Genomic DNA, 23,682 nt, shown 5'->3' on the forward strand with positions numbered 1-23,682 from the left:
ATTGCTCAAATTGAAGTTTGCAATTCACTTTTCTGTAAAAATAAATGTCTACGGGTACTTTCTCAAAAAAGTTACGCTATTGTTTCTAATGGCCTTTAATTTTTTTAAGAAACGCCATTCTCTTGATACCATTGTAGAAGTTAAATTTGATTTAAAAAACCCTACATATATAAAAAGATGGTAATACTGTACAATAAGCAATTAAATGAGGCTATTTTCCCAATGCTACCAGTATATCATGACATTATATCCAGAAACAGTGAGTTCTGATCCCAAAGAGAGAAACATACAGAAAAAGAAACACCATACATTCCAACACATACTGTTCATCATAAAAATTATTTCAGTCTGACTTCAAATTCATCATCCTAGTAGTAATGGAGGTGTTAGTACTGCCATTGTGTATTCAACAGAACAGATGAGCCAGCAAGTGTGCTACTTTCAGCAAGGCAGTCTCTACTTTAAATAATGGGGGCTCATGTACACACCACGATCTTTCCCTTTCATGTGCTGCAACTGCATGTCTTTTGCACAAGCGGGATTTCCCAACACTTTAAAGTCTTTTTTGTGCATTAAACTAAAACTCCTTGGACATAGTTTAGTGCTGGGAAATTAGTGTCACGTCCATGGATTCATTGTGTGCAAACACAAAGGCACTCAAAGACATGTAATGAGCCTGTCTGTCCACCAGATGGCACTGCAACTTTTTTGTAGTTCACCCCTTTGAACTGCTTTTCCTTTTTTTTCTTGTGTGGTTTGCCAGCTCCTTGCTTCCACAGCTGCATGGCAGGGCATGGATATGGGCGGGTGGGGGCCCTGGGCCGGGGGGAAGCACTGGACTGTTCTGGTCTTCGGTGGTGCCAGCCAGGGACCCAGCTTAATTCCTTCAAAAACCTAGTGCATGTAAACACATATGCAATGCTCCAAAATAAAGAAGTTGAAATTTTATAAAACTATTTTATTTAATGAGGATTACAACCCATGGTGTGTACAGGTGCCTTGAGATGCTATTTAAGAAACCAGTTTTTTAAATTTGTATTAGTTTTTAACAACTGTTCTACCATAAAGGATTCCAGCGCACTTCTCAAACCTAAACTGATGTAACAGGCTCAAATGTAATCAACCTGTTGCTTGAATACTGCAGTTTTTTAAATCCTACTGACGGCTTAGTCTTGGAAGAAAGATTTTTACTGAAATAGGGGAAGTATTTAGGAAAAGTATCATTGCAGAAAACACAATTTGGATATTAGATTATTCAACATGTATTGTTGTTGCTTCCCTACATTCTTATTAAGAAAGAGTTCACTTATCATTCAAATCACTGCACAAGTGATCTAAAATGTTGCTTTGCTCCTTGTTCCTCTCAGATAATCAACCCCTTTCCCCAACAATGACATTTTAAGGTTTGGAGAGGGACTTAAAAATTCTCTATAGGTTTCCCAAAAGTACAAAATTCTTGCTGTCTTTATCAAAAGAAACACTAAAGTTAGTAACCTAGCTTCTTAAGCTGTCACACATGAGTTGCTAATTTCAATACATTTATGCCTCATTGAATCACCTAATAGCATGAGTGACATGTACCAGTCACTTTTTACTATGGTATTATACATATTAAACCATACACATCTCAAATAATCTCTTGATTTGCAGTTCTCCACAATTCCTTGCAGTGTACTTACCCGTAATAGGGACTTTAACCCATTGAAGCAGTAAAAAACAATGAGTGAACAGAATGTAAGACATTTATTTTAAGTCTGTATTAGATTAGAAAATGACTAAAAGAAAAACAGCATTAAAAGTTGTGAAAGCTTCATAATATGCAACATTTAGTTTCTTTAATATATGGGTGCTTTCATGCCATCAAGTGAAATGATAAAGACTTAAGAGCAAAATTACCAAAGTAACTTGCTACCAATGTACATAGAACGCAATGAGATATTAATATCCTAAACATGAAGAAAAGGATTACCCAGTACAATTACAATCTAACAGAAACCTCAGATAAAACTCATTTTCTATAGTTTTGGTCCCATAAAATGCTTCTCATCTGTGAAAAGTTTACTGTGATGTGAATACATACATAAACTACAAAACTGTCCTTTGATTAGCCCACAGGCCTTGTTCTTCATAGTAGTATGTTAGAGTACAATCTCAATAGATTAACCTTTCAATATCAACTATGTGATTCCTGTAAATGAATCTGAAGTAGCTATGATGACACTGAAAATATTATTGGACCCACCACTAGCAGTGGGATAAGCAGCATCAGGGAGCCATGTACATTAATACAGCTGTTACACATCCTCAGCTGGCAACATCTCCAATGGGGCTCCACATCCCAGATTTAAATAGCAGACTATGTCCCTATTTGCTCCACCTCCTGATTTCCAGCCCCTCCAGAAGCCGGCAGGCAAAACAGTATGGCTCTGTGGCTTGGATCTGGCTTATAGGCTGTACGTTTGACATTCCTGGTAAAGAGAACATTATCATAAGTGGGTATCCAGGTGGTTGAAAAACCTGACCCAGAGTAATTATCAATGGTTAGCCAGGAAGACTTTTCATTAGGATCTGCAGGGGTTTATCCTTGGCCTACCCAATATTTTCATGTAATGACCTGAATTATAAAAGTGTGGTTAGAAAAAATGCAAAAGACATCAAGCAAACACTTTGGAGGACAGAAGCAGAATTTGAAATGATCTTGATAAATTGGAGACACAGGGCAAAATCTAACAAATTAAATTTAAACAAAGACAACTGAAAAGTGTAGTAACACTTCCGAAGGAGAACTCAAATGTAGAGATACAAAATAGGGAGTTACTAGTTAGGCAACAGTACTGGGGTTTACAGTGAATCACAAACTGAACATGAGTCAACAGCATGATGCAGCTACAAAAAGAAACATATCCCACTGGAGGATGTATTAACAAAAATGTCATATATAAAAGAAGGGATGGGACACATTCTTAATATTAGTTTAGAGTCCCAATGAGAGCAATAAGAATGTTAAAAATCTAAAAACATAACCTATGAGGAAAGGTTAAATAATTCGCATTTGTTTAAACTGGAAAATTGTGCGGACACAGGGGACTGGAGTCCTTTCAGCATGGAAAGAGCTGTTATAAAGAGGACAGTAATGAATTGTCTTTCATGTTACTGGGGATTGATAAGGAAGAAATTAGTTTAATTAGCAGGAAAGCTGATTGAAATTAGGTGTCAGGGAAAAACTAACTCTAACAGTAGTAAATCACTTGAAAAGATTACCAAAGAAGGCTGTGAAATCTTCTTTACTGGAGATTTTTAAGAACAGGTTAGCAAACATCTGATAGAAAAACGTTAGGCATAGTTAATTGTGCCTCAGAAGAGTGAAGGTGGAGTATATTACCTGGTAGGTCCTTAAAGCTCTAAATTTCTATTATTTTAATTTCCAGTCTAAATGTCTTAATGTACAACACATACCCATTTATTGTCCATATTAATGTAACCAGGGTAACTGACGGAAACATAATACTATGCATTAGATTTTATCACACCAGGAGAAAGAATGAACTCAAATTTTCCACGACTTTTTATAATCCTTCCCTAAAAAAAGCAATGTCTTTAATGCTGTTTGTAAGGCAAAACCCCCATATGCCTGTTCAATTTTTAAAGTTACTCCAAAGTCAACATAGCCCATCACTCGGAGGCATTTGCAGTTACACAAGGTCTGGAAAGCACAAATCAAGATTTTATTAAGTTATGTTATGTATTTTAAGCTTTCTTTTACTTAATTATTACTGTTGCTGTTTAGATAGAAGACTGAGCTTTGGGTTCTATCTAAACATAATACAGTTTTTAATGAGGATTCTGGCCTTACAGAGTAATTCATCTGAATTAGTTCTAGAGCTTGAGGGTGGTAAATCTCAGTAATGTTTAACAGTGGTTTCATTTAGCTGCTATTTAGTTTGCACTGGGAATAATTTTAAATGCAGAAATTAAAAACTACTGTTTTTGCATGGCATATAAGCCAACTTTAAGTCTGAATCAATAAACTGGGTATGGAGTTGAATATACTAGGCATTGTCTGAAAAAAGCCTAGTTTTTTATTATCTAAACCAAGCTGCTTCACTACTACATACAACATATTTGCTGACAGAGATCTAAACCATGCAGGGAGATGGAAGTCCATGCAGGAACACAGATGAAGGACCAGGTCCTCACCTAACACAGCAGTCGGCACAAGCGGATCATTGGGCGCTGTAGGAAAACAAAGCTCATGAAGAAATACATTACCCTCAATTTGTATCTTTTTACGCAGCAAAACAACACATAGAGAATAATAACACAAAGTGAAACTCTCATTCATTTTGTTACAGAATGCTAAAAAGAAGAATAAGAATGCACAATTCCTTTTACAGGATATGTCCCATAGAAGGGAGGTGAAAAGCTACCTGGCTCTACGCAATACCATTTTTTACTAATATCTACAACAAACAAAACTTCATTTGCAGTAATATAGGCAGTGATTTGGGAGTTCATAAGCATACACAAATTAAATTCCTATTTGTAATTAAGTTCAAGAGATATTACATGCACTTAATTTAACAATCTTTTACACTTGGAGGGGACTTTCCCCTTACTAATCTTTACAGCTAAGTACAGACAGTCAAATGACCAAGGCTGAATCAATTTGCTCTTCACAGGTTAATCTAAGCTGCGTAGATTGATCTGATAAGCAAGTGAACAGATATTCACTTTTCATTTAAAAAATGCAGTCACATGCCTACAGTGGCCCAGGCCAGAAGCCAGGGAGCGTTAGAGCTCCACCTCCCTGCTCAACTAGAGCAGACCGTTTGGGCCAAGGCTAGCCCCCATGCCCTGCAAATGGGGGGTTGTGGAGGAGGTGCTGGGATGCTAGGGTACTGAGTTCACTTGAAACTGGAGGGGTCTGGGACAGAAGTTCAATAAACCAATTTAACCTAAATCAGTGAAGTCTAATACTGTGTTCATCCAGGTTTATCTTAAACTGATTTCAGCGATTTTGAAAACAGTTTCTATGCACTGAACTGCTGTTGTGTTATATATTTGAACTGGTTTCCAATCACTTTATACCAGTTTGTGTGTAATTTCTGTCCCTAGCCTACTAGCACTGAAGTAATGGTTCACTAATATAGAACTATGCTTTCCACTTTATCCCACACCTTCCTTTAACATACAATTACCCAGCTTCCCCAATCCTAAAATAATATGGTGTTAGAAAGGTTGCCAATTAACTTAGAAAAATACATTAGAAAGTGTAGCAAATAGCACCATTATTTACAGAACTCAAGGTACTTTTTACAGCAGGTACAGGGAAAAACAGAGATTCTGTAGATGCTAAAATAGTGGCACCTTAGGCAAATCTGGAAGGATTTTAGGGGTCACAAGTAGAGGCATGCAGAGAAAGATATTAAGTTCCTCTGTGAAACAGATATTTCAAAATTTGGTTTCACTCCAAGTGGGCATAAAAAAACAAATGTTGGAACTCTTCTGTGAGAGAGCATGGAGCTCTAGCTTGCTCTCCAGAGCAGGGGACCAAAGGCTTCTGGCTAGCCTGCATGATGGCGTGCTTGAGAGCTGTGCACCCTGGAAACTGCAGGAGCTGAAGTATTGGGAACTTTAGAACCAATGCTACCAGTTTCCCTGAGAGCTGACTAGGTGAGCTCTGGAGGAACTTACGAGCTGACATCTCTGACATCTAGACATTTGGCTCCACCTCAGCCCATCGAGAGGGCTGCCAAAGAGCTGGAAGCCAAGGAGATGAGGCTGGCAGGTAACCAGGCAGGTTCATGCCTGTCTAAGTTCCGCTGAAATTTCATGGAAATCGAACTGTTTCATGGGAATCGAACTGTTTCATGGGAATCGAACTGTTTCATGGGAATCGAACTGTATGGATCTTGACAAACAGGCAATTGTCATCTCTAACCACCATGATACACCATTACTATTAGACTACTTTAACTCCATAGTCAATATCTGGCTAGTGTTAAACTACAACTGAACCTGAAGAGAATGTTCTTAAAATACGTTATCTCTACAGCATATGATCTTCACTGAACATCGAGATCTCAAGCTATCCCCAAATCTCATCTCCTACATAACACAAACCAAGACAGTCTCTACTCAGAGTTCTGACTGAGGGTTCCAAGAATAAAGGGAAGTCATAGATTCATTGATTGCAAGGCCAGAAGGGACCTCAGGAGATCACCAGCCACCTGCACCAAGCAGGAAAGATAACCAGGAGTCAGATGACCCCAGCAAGGTGACCATCCAGTCTCCTCTTGAATTTCCACATGCACACTGCCAATGGGTGCTTTGTGCCCACACACAGCCATAAACTCTCAACCTTCAGGCCGAGCTCAGCAGGCAAACCCCTAAGCCAGCCAGAAAGACCAGGTATAACTTTTGATATCACCATGGACTGTTTCTATCCCTTCTGAAAATATTAAGGGGATCCAACAAAATAAACCAAAGAATCACTTTTATGATCACTATTCAGTTCTGAAATAAGTTATGTAATAAAGGTACATTGTAATATAGGCCTGGATTCAGGAAAGAATTTAAGCACCTGGTAAGTGCATCTGAAATCAGCACTGAAGTGCTTTATAGAATCAGGGTTATGATAAAGTGGAATGATGAGGCTGGCATAAAACTAAACATTTCAGTACGAACCTGTCTGCTCTCTACACAGAGACACAAGCTTATCACAAACCTGGAGATACAGAAGCAGATAGCTTATAGAATCGTTGCCCCCTTCTATTATAATCTGCTCAGAAATGTATTTGAGGCTCACACTCTTGCAAACAAACTAACTGGTTACAGTTATAAAATGGTGTACAATAGCAATGATTGAATATTTTCAATGTATAGCTATAAAAATGGCCTAATACAGAAAAACAAAAACAGAATGTGCACTAAACGGTTGTAACCAAAACTAACTGCAAATATGTTAAACAATGTATTTCTAGGAAAACAATACTCTCCATCCATATTACCTAAACATTCCTTTCCAAACCCTTGTATTTTCCAGTAAAATCTACTTACAATGGTTCTACGTGCAACCATCCTAAAATGCCAGATAAGGTGCTTTTCCATTCCCTCACATTCAGCTAAAAATCTTTACCTGCTGTATGTAACATTGCTTTACTTACATCTTGGACTAAAGTTATGAGAGTCCATGAATGTGATTGAAAGAGGATCCTCTGCATGAAGCGTGCTCTGATCGGCATAACTCCTATCCATCGCATTCACCATGTGCGTCATCTCTTGCCTGGTGTTCCCCATGGCATCTTTGCGTTTCTTAGCAAGTTTGCTGTCCAGGCAAAAAATAACAAAAAAACAACCTTAATACTAGAAGCATTAATAGCTGCAATAGAAAATAATGATGGTGCTTAAAGAGCACATGAGTAAGATGCAGTTGCTGCAATGTCCAACATGATATTAGTACAGTTATATTCACAGCCATAGGAAAAGCATACTTGAGCATATTATGGGCGGTGGCATATTTATGCTGCACAAATACAGCAATATGAAAATTCCTAGTTTTCTATGCAGTAAAATATTTTTCCCAGAGTAATTATACTATAAATACATTAAAATATAATTAACTTTTAATTAAAACTGTAACTAAAAAGCATCTGTGTATGCAAAGTTATCAACCATCTCATTTAAAATTGTTTTGATTTTATAAATGGATAATTCATTCCCCTTGTTTTTCCTGTTAGGGAGAAATCATTTTACCAATTAAATTACTTTAATAGCCAAGAAATCCAATGAAATAACAGAACACGCATAATTATTCAATGCAAATTAATGTTACCTTCTGGGTTTAATAGTGCTCCTTCTGTTTATAAATGAAATCCAAAGGGGTGTAGATTTCCTCATTGTACCTGACACTAAGTTTTTTTTCCTGAAAGAAAATCTGTATTCTTCATGTGTTTTGAGGGCAGTACAGACTTTTGGCATTAAACACCTTGGACTCTGCATACACCACAATCAGGTTTGTAGCACCCTTAATTGTATTGCTAAAACCAAAATTTTCTAATACACCTTCTTTTTGAATGCAGCATCAGAAGTTGCTTACTAAAACTGGAGGCCAAAACTAACATATACTGGTAGTCATTTTAAAACTACTGCACTTAAAATCACTCAATTGGTGTAACAGGCATGCTCTTTGGTACCTTAAAAATGCTCTACAGGCATTTTATTATACCAACAAATACCATACAAATCTTCAAAATTTTAAACAGTCACAACTATAGGTCAAAGCAGCATGATAACCATACTTGCATATGCTAGGAAACCATCTGTCATGCTTTTCTTGGATGAGCACCAGATATGAACAAGTTAATAAATATAACAAATACAGTATTTTTAAAAATCTCAATTTTAAAGTGCAGTTGAATTTCATGGGTGTAGGCTGTAACCCAAAGAAGCTTGTCTGCTTGTTGAATTTCATGAGCTTTTCCTATGGAAAGCAAGGTTTATAATACCTGTTAAATGTATTTTCAATGTATATTTCTAATATTTCAATCATACAAGCATTGCTGGCTACTTCTTGGTGGGCTGCCAAATTCTAATATTCAGTACCTCCACATGAAGAAGAGGTACGAGATTGACCACTCCTGTAAGTTAACTTATAATGTTGTAACTTTGATGTGTACCGAGATTTCCCACAGAACAGAAGGGGGAAGTGACCTCCCCAGGTCTCCGAGAATACGAATGGGGATACGTTACCTTTATTGTCTTTGCCACTTGGGGACAATCTGTGGGAGGGCTGTGTCTCAGGTTACACAAATGTAATTCAGCTATTTATGGTGCACTAAGATGAGCCATTGGTGGACAAGACAAAGCTGATTTAAGAACCGTTGCTCAAGTGCAGTCAAGTGATCAAGTGTTTCTTACAATCAAACACTTTGCTCTTCTTAGCATTATCACCTTAAAAACCACCCGTTAATTAAGGACATTTTGAAGGTTGCCCCTCGAGACTATTCTACTTCAATTAAAACCTTTGGGTCAAAATGAGAACTCAGATGGGCAAGACTAAGCATGCACACATACATGACTGTGTTGGTAAATAATAAACAAGAACAAAGGACATTTTCATGTCTTTTTAAAGCCTTTTATAATACAAGTGTTTTTATTTTCCCTCTCCTCCAGAAAGTTTTAAAGTAGGTTTACACAATGCTGTGGCTGAACAAACCTTTAAATGTATAAAAATAGAAGCTCCGGAACTGAAAATGCTTTTGATTTATGACTGCTCTATAATTCTATCAAAGCTTTCATGAAACTGGCATTTCTAGTTCATGTTCTGTTTGCCAGTGTCAAAGCTTTTCAAATATTCTCCATACACTAAAGCTCTTATTTGGAAGGATTCTATTTTTGAGACCAACCCTGGAATGGAATTGGAAAAAAGGCTATTAAGTCTCCTATCTCACCATACTAAACTCCCTTCTAAAGCAGGAAACTTGCTAGCTATGCTAAATAAATCAGCATCCATTAAAGCTTTCAAGTTATTAGTGTCTAATAGAGAAGCTTGCTACTAATTCTTACATAAAGTGCCAACTACTACTTCTTAAAAAAAAAAAAAAAAGTCTATTGTATTCCAGCACTGGAATCTGCAGCTGGCAAGTGTAAGGACATTTTTATTGTTCAACAGCTCCTGACTCTTCCTAGGTTTGATGTTCTCTCTTAGTGAGCTAAAGGCACATGCAATCTGTGCTTCAGGACACTTAAGCAATTCATTATGCAAGTACTTGAGGCTGACAGAAGTGTAAATGATTCTCATTATGTATTAAAAGCTCCAACTGCATGAACCCATGAGGTGGGTGTTTCAGTAGGAGCTAGAGGGGAAAAGTGCTCCATCATAATATGAACCTGTGCAGTTAATTATCTTTTGCTGAAACCAGTGTTATTTAACATGGAAATTAAAATTCATCACAATAAACCAGAGAATGGAAATGTTAGTTTAATACTGCTTGCTTAGCCTTCTAATGTATTTAAAGTTGTCAAATATCAAACCTGTTTAAAAAAAAATCATGGGGGAGGCATTACTATCAGATACTGTTTCAGAACAGGGCTGAACCACAGGCTTTGGTTTTTAAGTCCCTCTCTGAAATCAATAGGATTTAAACATGTACTAAAAATGAAGCACATGATCAAGCACTTTTGCATATTTACTATCAGTAGTGCAGACATTTTGGTCCCCAGGTACCATGCCAAGAGCCTAGTTTTACATGTCTGATATCTACATCTGATTTTAACAACAAAGGTGTTGTTCAGGATTAGTTGCAAATGTACCTTTTCTACAGCGATATGCTTGAGTTAAAAAAAACAAAACCCTTGGTGTTTCATGAACCCTAACTTAGTAAATGGGGTAGCTACCACAAAGACAGTTGTAAGCACGATGTTTCTGTTTTTAGTTACAATACAAATTAAATTGTGACTATACCAACTAAAATGATAATTATGGAAAAAGAGTAGGCAAAAATAAAAAATCTCAGTATACAATTATAAATACAATATCCCTTTAAAAAAACAAACAATGTAAAAGCAGAAAAATGACAAGGGAAATTTTTAACCCCTTAAAACTAAGGAAACATAAAAATCATTCCAGCTTTACCAAAATTATAGACTTTTTTTCTTTTTTAAAAAGGGATACTGCATCTTTAAAACATGAAAAGAGTAATTCACCCATGTTCTACTTACAGGTAGTAGGAGTATGAATAGTAGCTCCTCCTGGCAAGCAAATCACAGACAGTGGAAAAAGAGAAGCAATGGTGAATGAAAAGCGTGACTCCGTCACAATCAATAAAGCAGAGAAATGTGCGTTTAAAAAAAAATTGAAAAACTCATGTTTCTTCAGTTAGCATTTCAACTTGCTCATGCACTGATTAGCCTTACTTTGCCATGCAATTAAAAAAAAATACACTCGCATATAAAAATGATTTGGTTTTTAGAAAGATCACTTGAGAAAAAATAATCACATGCTGACATTTCATTTATTGCCAAAAAAATTGAAAAGTCAATGGATTATGTATTTTCAACATGCAGCTCAGCGTAATATGATGATCGATTACCACCTAAATGTCATGAGAAAATGGAACAGCTGTGTACATATCTTGTGTACTAAGTATCCTTTTTACTTTTCAGATAGAAAAAATAATTAGCATGTTAACAAATTCATTCAGAAAACAGCTAGATTTCATTAATGCATTTGAAAGTCTTAACTGGTACACAGGTGTACATATGTTTGTAAACATACTGTATGTAAATTCATGTGTACACACATACTGTACAACAATGCAAATTTTTACAGTAGATGTATGTGCATACTAACACATATATACACACCTTTGCTGAATGCAAACATGTTTTATATATTGAGATCTTAACATTGGAAATGTTGATGTAGGCATGCTAAGCATCTAAAATATGGAAGGTAAACAAATGGAAGGAAATGAAGTACATTTGGAAATCATCCAATAATGGTTAAAAATGATATTGATACTTAAAAGATGCAGTATCCCTTTTTGGGGTAGTTTGATTACTTTGTAAAACTCTATAAGAGCTAATAGTCTCATCTAGTTGAACTTCAACTCAATTTGTACAAATGATCATGCAAAAGCATAAAACATCTTTCAGGCTTGTAAAAGCAAAAACAAAACTGCTTAAGTCATTGATTTCTTCAAAAAAAGATAAAGCCACATTTAATCAAATTTAGGGATCTAGGTCAGTGCATGAGACTTATTAAACCTATAAGGATAAATAAATTCATTGTTTTGTTGAGTCTTCTATATAACAGGTTATGATCAACCTCAAGTCTCAAAAGGGATACTACATTATGGAATTACTGGATATGTATGCTGAAAATGATTAAAACACATCAGTTTTCAGGCCCACCAAATCTAACTGGCGTGGGTTTATGAGTATGTGTTGGGGTTGCTATAACTCTTCATGTTTTTCTTGTACAAGGAGCCCTGATTCACCAGAGGGGTTGAATTAATTTAGGTGCATGTCATGCTATTCTCTCAAAGTTTTATATATTTGTCATATGTGACCTTGACTAATGGATAATCTAAAAAACTGTCCACTTTCCCTAAGGGGGAAAAATGAAAAGACCTATTATATATTCAGTAGACAACCAATTAAACTATCATCATGAAAAATTACCAAACATTAAAGATTCATTAAATAGGTTAATTTTCCCACCTATTTTGAATACAAAATAGAAAAGGAGTTTAGATGTATTATGTATTTCTAGACATGATCAAGTAGAACTTCTAACAAGTTACTGCCTGCAGGGTTTCATAGGGTGATGGAGGGGAGGGGAGTTAAAAAAAAAAAAAAATTGTACTGACATTATTAAATTGATGCATCAGGAATTAAAGCTCATTTGACAACTAACAAAAGCATGATCTTAGGAGAATTCTCAATGTAAAACTGAACCAGTTTGCTAACAAATATTTGCACGCACCCCTGAAGTTCTTTGTTTTCTCTTACCCACAAGATTAGTCAGTCCCATCTGGAAGTGACTGATGATATATTATGTGGACCCAGTCAAACAATCTTGTATCAAATATGAAGGGACCACTGTAACAAAGGGCGAAAAGAAGATTCCCCGCCCCACCCCAATATATCTTCTGATGGCTAGATCAAACATAGTTCCTTGATGAAACCTAAAAACCTATTATTGCTTAAATAATCAGATTTTATTCATTTTTCAAATATTATGACTTGGTCTTTTGCATATGTGTTAGTTCTCAACCACAGAGGCAGACAACAGAGAAAATTAAAAGCACTTTTGGGAAAATCACATATGTAGCTAACTAACACAGAACACTGTAAGCATACCTAATGTTTCTAATGCAGACGTTTCTTCTCCAAGTTATATATCTCCAGGGGGTAATTGTAAAGAGGCAATAAATTAAAAAAAAAATCTAATGGAAACCAGTAATTATAACATATAGTATGATCTTAGGAACAACTTTAAGGTTTTTCTACTTAAAAAAAATAGAAAACTTAATTTAAGTTTAACATATGCAACATTTACAAATATATTCTTTAGTATGAATCCTAGAAAAAAAAGGAAGAAAAAGACTGAAATGCACAAACCTTTGGAAGACAAAGGTCTCATTTGAACAAAACAAACTGGCTTGTGCATTCTAAAAGGGGTTGGGGCTGGAGTAATAAAGGGGTAAGGAAAAAGACAGATCTCATTGTTTTTATTAGTAGCTAAAACGTTAGAACTAGGATTTTATAGAACTAGATTATGTAATTTTATGCCAGGTTAAAAGAGTTGCAACTAATGGCAATTTAAATGCTGTTTAAAAAAATGCAAATGTAAATACTTGAAGTACACATTAATGAAATTAATCTTGTGCTTCATTATCCTTTTACAGTTCCAGAAGATGGCACTATTGGTTATTTTCTGAAGACAATACTTAAAGAAACAAAACAAAATAAAACAAAAAACACCCTGAAGTTCATTCAGATTAATCCATTAAAAATGTGCACTCAGAACTCACTAAATAATATAATAGTGCTATAATGTCATTTAAAAAAAATGTTCTCTAGATTTAAATGAACATAGCCAAAAGTATAAAATATTTACATCATTTTGAATAAAAGTTGGGCAATATATGGATACAAATAATTCATAAGAACTGTATGTGGAATCAAATACATATAGAAGTTGGCAATATGGAAGGTGCAGAAAGTAAATAAGGATCCATGAATTTCAATTACTTTCATTTTTATATACCCCTGCATACTTCTACAGTTTTACAATTATGACTACCTGGGAAGGAATAACAATGAGAAAATATGCCGCTATTAGATCCCCAAACTCACATCATATATTACACATCTCAAGATTCAGAATAAAAACGGCATAGTAATAAAGGTGGAATATGTAGAAACCACTTAAATGCTGAGAATATATTTTGAGTTACTGGTCCTCACAAATTGAAATGACCTGTGAAAGAATGGCTTTTATTTTAGTTAGTTTTTTCCTAGATTACTCAATCTCAAGGAAAAAGGAGGGGTCAGGACAGTTTAAAAGTTCTTACCTTTTTTTGACAATTAATATGACAACTAGGAGAAGGAGGATGAATACCAGAATTCCAGCACTTATTCCTGCTATTTTCACCACTCGGTCTGTCTGCTTGGCTGGATCTGGAATCACTTCTGGTTCCTCTGTTGCTGCTGCTAAAATGAATCCAGAAAGAAGTTACTTAAAGTATATAATGACTACCGACAGCAATTTTTGTTAACCGTAATTTCCCTACTGGCAATTTTGTACATTTTTAATACCATACAAAGGCACCTTCTATGTGGCTAGTACTTACATGCATGTCCACATGACACACACGTGCCTATGTATGCATCACAGAAATGTGTGACCTGCATGTGTGCATGTGTATAAAATGTATAAATCATAGCACACACAATACATGCGTTCACATGGATTTCCAAACAAATGCAGAATGGTGCTAAATGGAGTCCTGCCAGATGCATAAGCTTGTTCTTACTTTCTTAACAACTATTTAAAAGTATTAAAAATCCAAAGCAGTGCCTATAAATGAGCATTCAAGATCTTGTATGTTCCATGTCATAATTTCCACACACACGCAAGCTCAGTTTACACCAGCTATTTATATTGAGCTTATATTTAAGAGCTATTACTTTTGCCTTTATATTTTACACTATTACACAAAAACGTCAAAAGAAATATTTTATAAGAGTTGGACATAATTTCTTGAATAAGTAATCAAATCTCCAATCTTCAGGACAATTATTTTGATCTGTGATTTTGAATTTAGGGGGTCTCTCACTCATGTCTCTTCCCTACATGCTGTTCTAAACTCCTGCCTCCCTTATGTGGTCACATCTCCACAGCATCTGATTTCCTAACCATTTTTTTAATGCATCTACCCTCACAACACGTTTCTGAATCAGTGATGAGGAACACAAGTAAAGAGACATTAAGTCATGGCAGGACAGAACTTCTTAGGCTTGTTCACAAAGGCATAAGCTTTTGTAGGCAACAGCCCACTTCATCAGATACTATGAATAGACCTGCAGAGAACAGAGGTCCTAACATTAAGCAATTCATCCACAGTCATAACTGAAGCCTGTCGTGGCCTCTAGAATGAGTGCACTAACAACCTTTTTCCCTTTATTCTTATGCATGGATCCTCACATGGGAATCCTGTGATGAAGTCAGGAATAGAACCTATATGTCTGGAGTCCCAGAGTCCTTCAAACCCAAGGATCATCCTTCTCACTTGAAATGCCAAGCATGTTACAGTGCTTTTCTACTACAACACACATAGCCATAGACGCAATGGACCTGTTCTGTGGGTAGAAATCTGTTTCCATGCCCACTTAGACGCACAAGTTTAAACAATATAATTGGATGGACCGAACACATGTACTGGCTGCTGCTTTCATTACTCTTATTTTTATTGTGGTAGAATACAACAGAACATGGTTATAAAATATATGGCCTGAAGAGCTGCTGCATCCGACCCACCAGGCTACCAGTGAGCTAACATAGGTTGGTGGTGTGTTCAGAAGTAGACACGGCCCATTGTTGCATGTGGGTGAGTGAGGGCTATGCAACAGAGCCCTTGGTCATCCTGTAGCTATCTGGACCACTGCTGCTTGCATGCTGGCCTGTGGCAGCTTGGCCCACTTCTGCTGCAGTGGCCACAACCACCACCTCAGGCTCCAGGCCAGGTCTGGCCCATTAGGAGCCCCACAGTCATATTCTGTGTGTTAAATTTCTTTTCTTTTTATTATTTCATCAATTGTTATTTTTGTTCTCTACCTACTACACAAAAAATATGCATTCATACGAATAACCAAAAATACCATATCAAAAAGTAAATCCAGGTCCGAATCTTAATAATTATCCACATTCAATTGGCCAGTTACCTATTTAACTGGTCATTTCTGTGCATGTGGTACAACCTGCTACTACAATGACTATCATTACCACACTACACTGCCTAAGTACAGTATATAAGAATGAATACACAATTATGCAAGAATGAATACAGTATTATGGCAATTTAGGTCTTACTAAATGCACAGTACCAGATCCTGTTTGTGGTCGGAATTAACTATGAATTAGAGATCAATATAGATGTATATGCAGAAGTGCAAAAATGACAAATACTTAGCGCTGTTTAACTCAGTCAGAGGACTTGCTTGTGAGTTGCCTGGGAATGCAGTCTATTGGCAACTAATGATCCAAAGGGCTAAAACAGCAACTGAGAATCAACGTGTTCAGAGACACTATCCCTGGAAATTTTCAAGAGCAGTTTGGGAAACACTTGACTGGGATGATTTAATCAGTATGATCCTACCATGAGCAGGGGCCTGAACTACACCTTGCTTTCCAGCCCTATTTTCCCATGAACCTACCCTGCGTATATCCTTTTCCATCAGAGTAGTTTCTCTGTGGGCTCTGTTTGACTTCGGGATCAGATTCTGTCAGTGTTGTGGGAAAAAATAGTATATAATAATGCATGTGACTCGGTACATAGACAGCCTTTAGAAAAAAAGAACTATGTAATGTTAGACCCAGCTTAACTCTGCATTATATATTTGTAGATCTTGGCCCCTTTTCATGGAAATGGGTGGCCTGTTACTTCCATGGCAACATCCCTGTGTGGAAGCTTGAATTTAGAGACTAGGTCTTGTGCTAGAGAAAATGTTCTGTGTTACTACCCCTACTCTCTGCCATCTGAAGCTAACAAAAAATTGGCCTAAAGCTGTTCACATTTTAGTAGCACCATCCATTAAAAAGGTAGTCATGGGTTGAAGAAACCCTAGAGAGCTGTCTGTCTCTTAAGGGTCCAGGAAGCAAGTTATAAATCTGCAGTGTTTGCCTTTACTTGGGGTGCTTACATCACTATTTTGGAAAAGTCAAGGGACCCTGAGATCTTTTCTCTGAAGCTACCACACGTATAGAGCTACAGGTGTAGGGGGCTCTGCATCTCTTTCCCCGTAGTCCCTAAAAAAATTTAAAGGGTTATATCAGGGAAAAGGGCAGCACTTTAGATAGAATGGGGATCACAAACAGATAGTTCAAATTATATGGTTTCTTCTAGGCTACTTCTACATGGAGCTGCAAAAGAACAGCAGGGAGCTGTAACTGGTAGTTATTGCTCAGTTTCACCTTATTTTCCCCTTTCCTGCTCAGTAGCCATGTAGGAGAGAGAAGCCAGTTGTTGCTGGGGGCAAAATCAATTGCATTCCTCTGCTCTCAGGCCCTTGTTCCTCCTCATATAGCAGTAAGGATGGTTTTGACACTTCAAAGCAAGGCTCAGAGATCACATTTTCAGTTCATAATAAAATGCAAATTTTCTCATGAATACATTTGCCTAGAAGGGTGGCAGATTGGAATCCTGAGAGCAACAGGATGGCTACACCTACACGCTAGTGAATTCCTTACTGCTCCAAGATATGCTTGTGCCATCATCATCAATAAACCTCACTGAAAAAGAATTGGAAGGAGATGAAATAATGTGGAACTCTTCTTTTCCCGACACACTCTCCTGCTGGTATTTCCACAAACACAAAAAATCCTGTAATCCTCCAGACAGATGAATGCTTTCCTAGTATCTCACTCACCCAAGAAAATCTAAAAAAAATGCACTAATGTTCAGGCAGGTTTCTCCACTGTTTGGCAGCCTAGACTCTCTTCATGCCAGTATAGTCATTCACATGTTCTCAACAGATAGAGCCACAAAGGACTTTACCCAGTAGTAGGGTTAAAGGTTTTTAAAGATTTTTCTTACTGTTAACTTTTGGCAAGGTAGCAGCATGCTGATAGAAACAGACTGGTCTTTCTAGTCCGATGGTTAAAATGTAGAGCAGGACAGTCTGAAAGGCATTCCTTTCTCACAGAACCCGCTCTCTCCAAAGTGAATTGACTTATTACTTGAGTTAGACAGAATATCAGTTCTGTCTAAGGTCCCCTCCCTCCATACTTGATGAATATATTCCATCTTTTTGTTTTCATTAAAATTAAGTTTTAACATTCTGTGTAACAATCAGGTACAGTAGGACAATTTTTCTTCATCAGGCATGTCCAGCCATGTGCTTGATACATATTTGCACTTTAATGCTTGGTACAAAGTGGTATAAACCAAAAAATAACATGCAAACAAGGTATAGCATAACAAAAGAGCCCTTGCAGCAGATCAGAAAACATTTTCTTCTCCAGCACAGTGTAGGGAAGCTCAGCATAAAATGCAGTGAGTTTTAGGGAGTAAAACCACCAGGTTAAGAGTTCATATATAAAATCTTGTGCAGAATCTCTGGATTTAAAGCTGGCTTTCAGAAGGCTGTCTTTTCACTAAATATTGCCATGTGAACAGACGTCTTTGCAAAATCCTAACTGCCTTTTCTACTTGAACAATTTTGTTTGGATGAGATACTAAAATGTAATTATTTTTTTCCATCACCATCTTCTTAGTAAAGAGCAGGTGAGTAGATATTATGCCTAGTCTCGTAAATTTTCTGACAATTTTGCAAGGCTGCATGTAAATTCTCAGCTACAGAAGGAAAGAGAATACAAAAAGCAAGAGCTGCGTACTATAACTGAATTATTTTGCCATCACGTCATTACATTATTAAAGTACAGGCCATACAGTCCCATTTTGTAATGGGTGTTAAATTTTGAGGTGCTTTATTAAGTATATGATACACTTAGTTTAAAAAAAATCATCAAAGGGGTTTAGGTTATCAGACATTTGTAAGGGGAAAGAAGAATTCTGTCCATGCATCTTTGTACAGGGAAAATCCACCAGCCAATGCATATTTTGCCATAATTTTGAGAGCTGCTTCACTCTTAGTAAAATATATTCTTGTTTACCCGTGAGTTCAAGGGATTGTTCACAAGAGCAAAAAGAAAAGAATTTTGCTTAACTGTTACACGGCAAAATAAAAATCTGGATTACAGAGTTGATAATTAGTGTAACCTCAAAGGGAAGAAATACTAATAGAGCTGTTACAAGAGGGCTTGGGGCATAAGAATCAATTGTGGATGTAATCACTTACTGCAAGTACCATAGTTCAGATTAAAGGGGAAATCTAGTACATGCACTGGTTTATCCCACAGGCTCTCACCATCAAGTCTTCTGTGTATGTAGTCATTCATCTTAAAAAAGAAATTGCAGTTCCCCCCAACCCTGTCAGAAACGGAGCAGGAAAACAATTCCAGTTCTTCAATGTCTTATGCGAAAAAGACTTACTCTAAGCAAATAAACCCACTAAAATCAAAAGGAATGTTGTATTAATAAACATCACAAAGTCAGTCCTAAAATGTGCAGTAACACATACAATGTACACTGACTTTTTTATATGCATACTAAAATAAAGGCAAAATGTGGTTAGAAAACACATACGCAGCTTAGAAGAATCATTTTTACTAAATTCACTATAATACCAAAAGTTTCTCTTACAAATTAATGGGTTTTTTTCCAACTAATATATGAAAACGAATATTAGGACTAGATATAAAAATGGGAATGTTAAAATCTGGAGCCAAGGAGGTTACATATATTAAATGGTTTGATTAGATTTTTTGCCATGTTAAGAAAATACAAGGGACAAGATTTGTATTATGAAAGATTTGCAATATTCTAATGTTCCAATATTTACAAGTCACCAAAAGGAAACATGAGTTTATGTATCTAGGTTTGGTACGTGTCTAGGATGGTATGTATTTAGAGTTTTTTATTTTGCTTTTAAATACATTTTTACTTGCTGCGATACAGAAAAATCAATTCTAATGAAGAAAAACAATATGGGATATAAGATAAAAAACATTATGTAGATGATTATAGATAGATATGAAAAAGCAATATGAATCATGGCAGGATAATGTGAAAATACTGGTTTAACACAAGGTTTCCTAACCAGGATGCTGACAGTTCCTTCCAAGGGTCAGGATTTAAGTGATCACTTCTCCTCTCTGTTGGTGCTGGGCACCCCAACATCCTGCACACAGGCAGCTCCTGTGCCAGGCCCCATAGTCCCACCATTATGCTCTGCTGTGCTTGTGTGCACAGACCAGTGAGCAGCCATGGGGCTGCAGGGTTGCATTTTTCCACCTGGCTCATTTCCCATCCCTCCCTTACACCTCCCATGTTCCCAGGGCTAGCGGGAGCAGCCATGGGCACTCATGGCTCTGGTTGTTAGGCTAGGGACAGACTTTCAAAAAGCCTGAGCCTGAATTGATTCAATCTTTGCAGGTTAGTCTAACTTGCAAAGCTTGAACCAATTTGGAGGTAGATAGATATTCCCTTTTCATTCCAGGACCACAGGCACATGCCTGCAGTGACTCAGGCTAGAAGCCAGGGGGGACACTAGAGCAGCCCTCCTTTCCCTTCCACAATGCTGAGCTGAGGGGGGCATGGTCAGGCCCTGGCAGGACACTTTGATTAAGGAGGGGTCCATCCCCGTCAGCAGGGAGTTGATAACACAGTGTTTATCATCCCTAACTCAGTTTTATCATCCCATTAAGAAAACAAAAGGATCTCTCACCTTATCACATAGAACTTTTTCTCTCAAAATCAGCCCCCCCACCCTCAAAAAAATTGGGGTGCCTATTTTAAGTGGGGAACCTGTTTTATTCACTGGGAAAGGAGCTCTTCTGGAGACACTGTCCATGCAGATGCTTATATTAGTTTAGCAAACTGAAATGGTGGAGAGTCCTGTGTTGACCCTCTGACAGCCATAGCTGTTGGGTGAGCACTGTAGTTTATGACCAATGCAGCAAATGAGTTGATGATAGGATCTTCATGAGGCATGTGATATGGAAACAAGATTTTATTTACAGTGGTGAGTGGTTATATAATGAAATTCTTACAGGAAAGAGCTAATAATCCTGCAGCTGCCCTTTGCAAGGTTTTGGGGCCTAACCTCACATGACAGGGCAAGTCCTCCTGGAAACAGAGTCTAGAAAGTGTGGTATCACAGTTTTTGATGCCTCACTTCCTGGACACTATATATTTCCAGAAGGACTTACTCTGTCACACAGAGCTGGCCATGACTCTGGAAAAAAACTTTCTTTTCTACAATCTGCCTTCTAATAACAAAGTGTGTGCTTTCTTTGTGGGGTATGTTGTATGTAAGAAAATATGGTATTTCATAACAGACAACTTATATTACAATACATGTGATGGAGAACCATCTGGCAATTCCAGCATATAATTTTCAATAGGTTATATTCACTTCTGGCATAGCTAGGCTGCCACAAAGGAAGGCAGAACTGGTTTTGACACCCCATTTTTTAATTAAAGAAGTTGCATCCTATTTCCAATCTCCAGAACATTTTTACATTGCACACAAAAAAGGTTCCTCTCCCAAGGAACATGTTCTTCCATTCTTCCTTAAAAATGCTTTGCAAAAAGCTGTTTAAGAAGAGCTTGAACTAATGAGAGAGGCTTTGTTTTCTTGATGGTCTGATAAGCTCCCTGCTGGCTGCTGGCTTGCTGAGAGGTGAGAAATGACCTGGTTTGCAATGAATGCAGTGCCTGTCAGTTTGCTGCAGATTATGAAGAAGCTGGAAGAGGGAGATTGAAAAGCTCAGTATCATCAACAGATATATGCAGTCCACATAAGCAGTCCTCCCTTCTCTGCCCCACCCCTTGACTGGGAGTGCTAGCTAGGGTCTAGGGTCTGGCAACACTCCCATCCCTTGACCAGAGAGTGGGGCAAGGGGGAGCGGGGAAAGCCTGATGAGGGCCAGTTCCCACTCCCCTTCCAGATACACCCTAGCTGGGATGGTGCAGGCCAGGGTGGGGGTTTATACCTCTCCCTAATCATAACATCCTGCCATGACCTTGTCATGCCCCTTCTCAGCTCAGCATTATAGAAGGGAAGGGAGGGCTCAGTTTAGCCTGAGCCACTGCAGTCACGTACCTGCATTTCCTGAATCAAAAGTGAACATTTATCCACTTGAAAATTGTTTCAATCTCTGCAGGTTACACTAACTTGCAAAGATTGAATGTATTCAGACTCCAGCTTTTTTTATATCTGTCCCTAGCCAAAATGGCCAAAAATAGTTTAAGATAAGCCTGGATGGATGTAGTATCAGACTTAACTGATTTATGTTAGTTTGTTGAACTTCTGTCCCAGATCCCCTCCAGATTCAAGTTAATTCACAGTCCCCCACCATCCCAGGAAGTTTTGCACCTGCCCTGCAAATCCTTCATGCAGGGTAGGCAGGCTAGCTTTGGCCCAAGCTGTCTGCTCCAGGCAAGCAGGGAGGCATGCTGTAGCCCCTGGGTATAGCCCCCAGCTTTTGGCCTGGGTCACTACAGGCGTGTGGCTGCATTTCTGGAATCAAAAATGAATGCTTATTCACTTGCTTATTGGTTTACTCTATGCAGCTTGGACTAACCTGATTCTGCCTCAGGCTTTTTTACTTTCTGTATTTAGCTGTAATGTTATGAGGGAAGCAAAAATGTTATGTTGATAATTCTGACAACAGAAATTTCAATTAATTTCAGTCAACTCTTTGACATATGAGAATTAACATTGAGACGTACTGCATGAAAAAGGACCATCTGTCCAACTCCTCAAATGGGTGTAGTGAAATAACTGCAGACTAGGAACAGTACTTTTCCAGCAACAATCCTGTTGATCTGCATTAGATGGGTACAATAAGTACTGATCTATTGTTTCAACTGCATCCCTACAAAGATGGGCAACAAATACCCCTACCGCAGCTCAGGAAGCATGCTGTAGGGGAGAGTTTTGAATACATTTGGATGCAATGTTTTGGTGTGTCACCAGATACCAATGGTATTACTTCTGGGACAGCATAGTAGCAGCCACAATGTTGTCAAGCCAATTAGCATTGCCCTTTCCTCTGGCATTCCTGTGACCAGTACTACTGCAACATGCAATGTTTAAAACTGCACATCAGCTTATCCAGTAGGAGCGTGTCCTACAAATGAACATCACAAGCCCTACATTAAAAAAAAATCAGGCCCTTCCCAAAATCATGAGACAGCTTTAGGATAAATGGGATTTAAAAAACCCAGGTGAACAAGTACAGTAAGCCTAGATTCTTGTTATTAACTGTTTTCTAAGTTTCTTATGTTTACTCAAGTTCTGGTTTTAAGCTCTTTCCCCCAAACTATGAAGGTTAGAAATTTGTTGCAAGAGGAAAAAAGAAAAAACCTGGAGGCTCTCACATATTCATGACTTCAGGAAGTGGGGCATTAAGAAAATTACCAAATAACATTAGACTCATGATAAAAATCACAGAAATTGTCAAAGGTGGATTTGTTTATCATCAGTTTAGAGCTCAATCTCTAGAAACTTAACCTGTGGAACTCCCATAGAAGTCAAGGGAAATTGTGCATGCAAACTGCTTGCCAGGTCAGACTTACCTTTTGAGACTTTGAAAATCATATATTCTGGATAACACTAGTGCCATTACATGGTAAGCATTCATTAGCCAAGTTTCAAATCCAAGGAGCAGTATGAATCCCAGCTTACTAGATATAATCTAAAATAGCCGAAGTCAAAGTATGCTTTTGAAGGCAAGGCTTGATAGCATTGAATAACATCAATCACCTGCCAAATTAACATGAGCACTGAAAGTATAAACTAACAGTTCTTAAAAAGATGAAAGGT

At 37.5% G+C, this 23,682-nt stretch overlaps 1 protein-coding gene across 8 annotated transcripts in view; it reads right to left on the reverse strand.

Moving 5' to 3' along the window:
- Positions 1-23,682, reverse strand: part of PTPRK (protein tyrosine phosphatase, receptor type K) — a 608,487-nt gene that overhangs the window by 27,207 nt on the left and 557,598 nt on the right. For 3 of the 8 annotated variants that reach the window (XM_019538011.1, XM_019538014.1, XM_019538018.1), the window contains exons 14-17: positions 14,085-14,223; positions 7,167-7,327; positions 4,198-4,233; positions 1,680-1,691 (exon numbers count right to left, since the gene is read on the reverse strand). In XM_019538011.1, coding sequence (XP_019393556.1) covers positions 1,680-1,691; positions 4,198-4,233; positions 7,167-7,327; positions 14,085-14,223 — 348 coding nt within the window. The remainder of the gene's footprint in view (positions 1-1,679; positions 1,692-4,197; positions 4,234-7,166; positions 7,328-14,084; positions 14,224-23,682) is intronic. The other 5 variants (XM_019538015.1, XM_019538016.1, XM_019538012.1 and 2 more) reach the window with 4 other exon arrangements.

This window comes from Crocodylus porosus, unplaced genomic scaffold (assembly GCF_001723895.1).
Source record: "Crocodylus porosus isolate Cpor-Errol unplaced genomic scaffold, CroPor_comp1, whole genome shotgun sequence".
NCBI classification, from domain to species: domain Eukaryota; kingdom Metazoa; phylum Chordata; order Crocodylia; family Crocodylidae; genus Crocodylus; species Crocodylus porosus.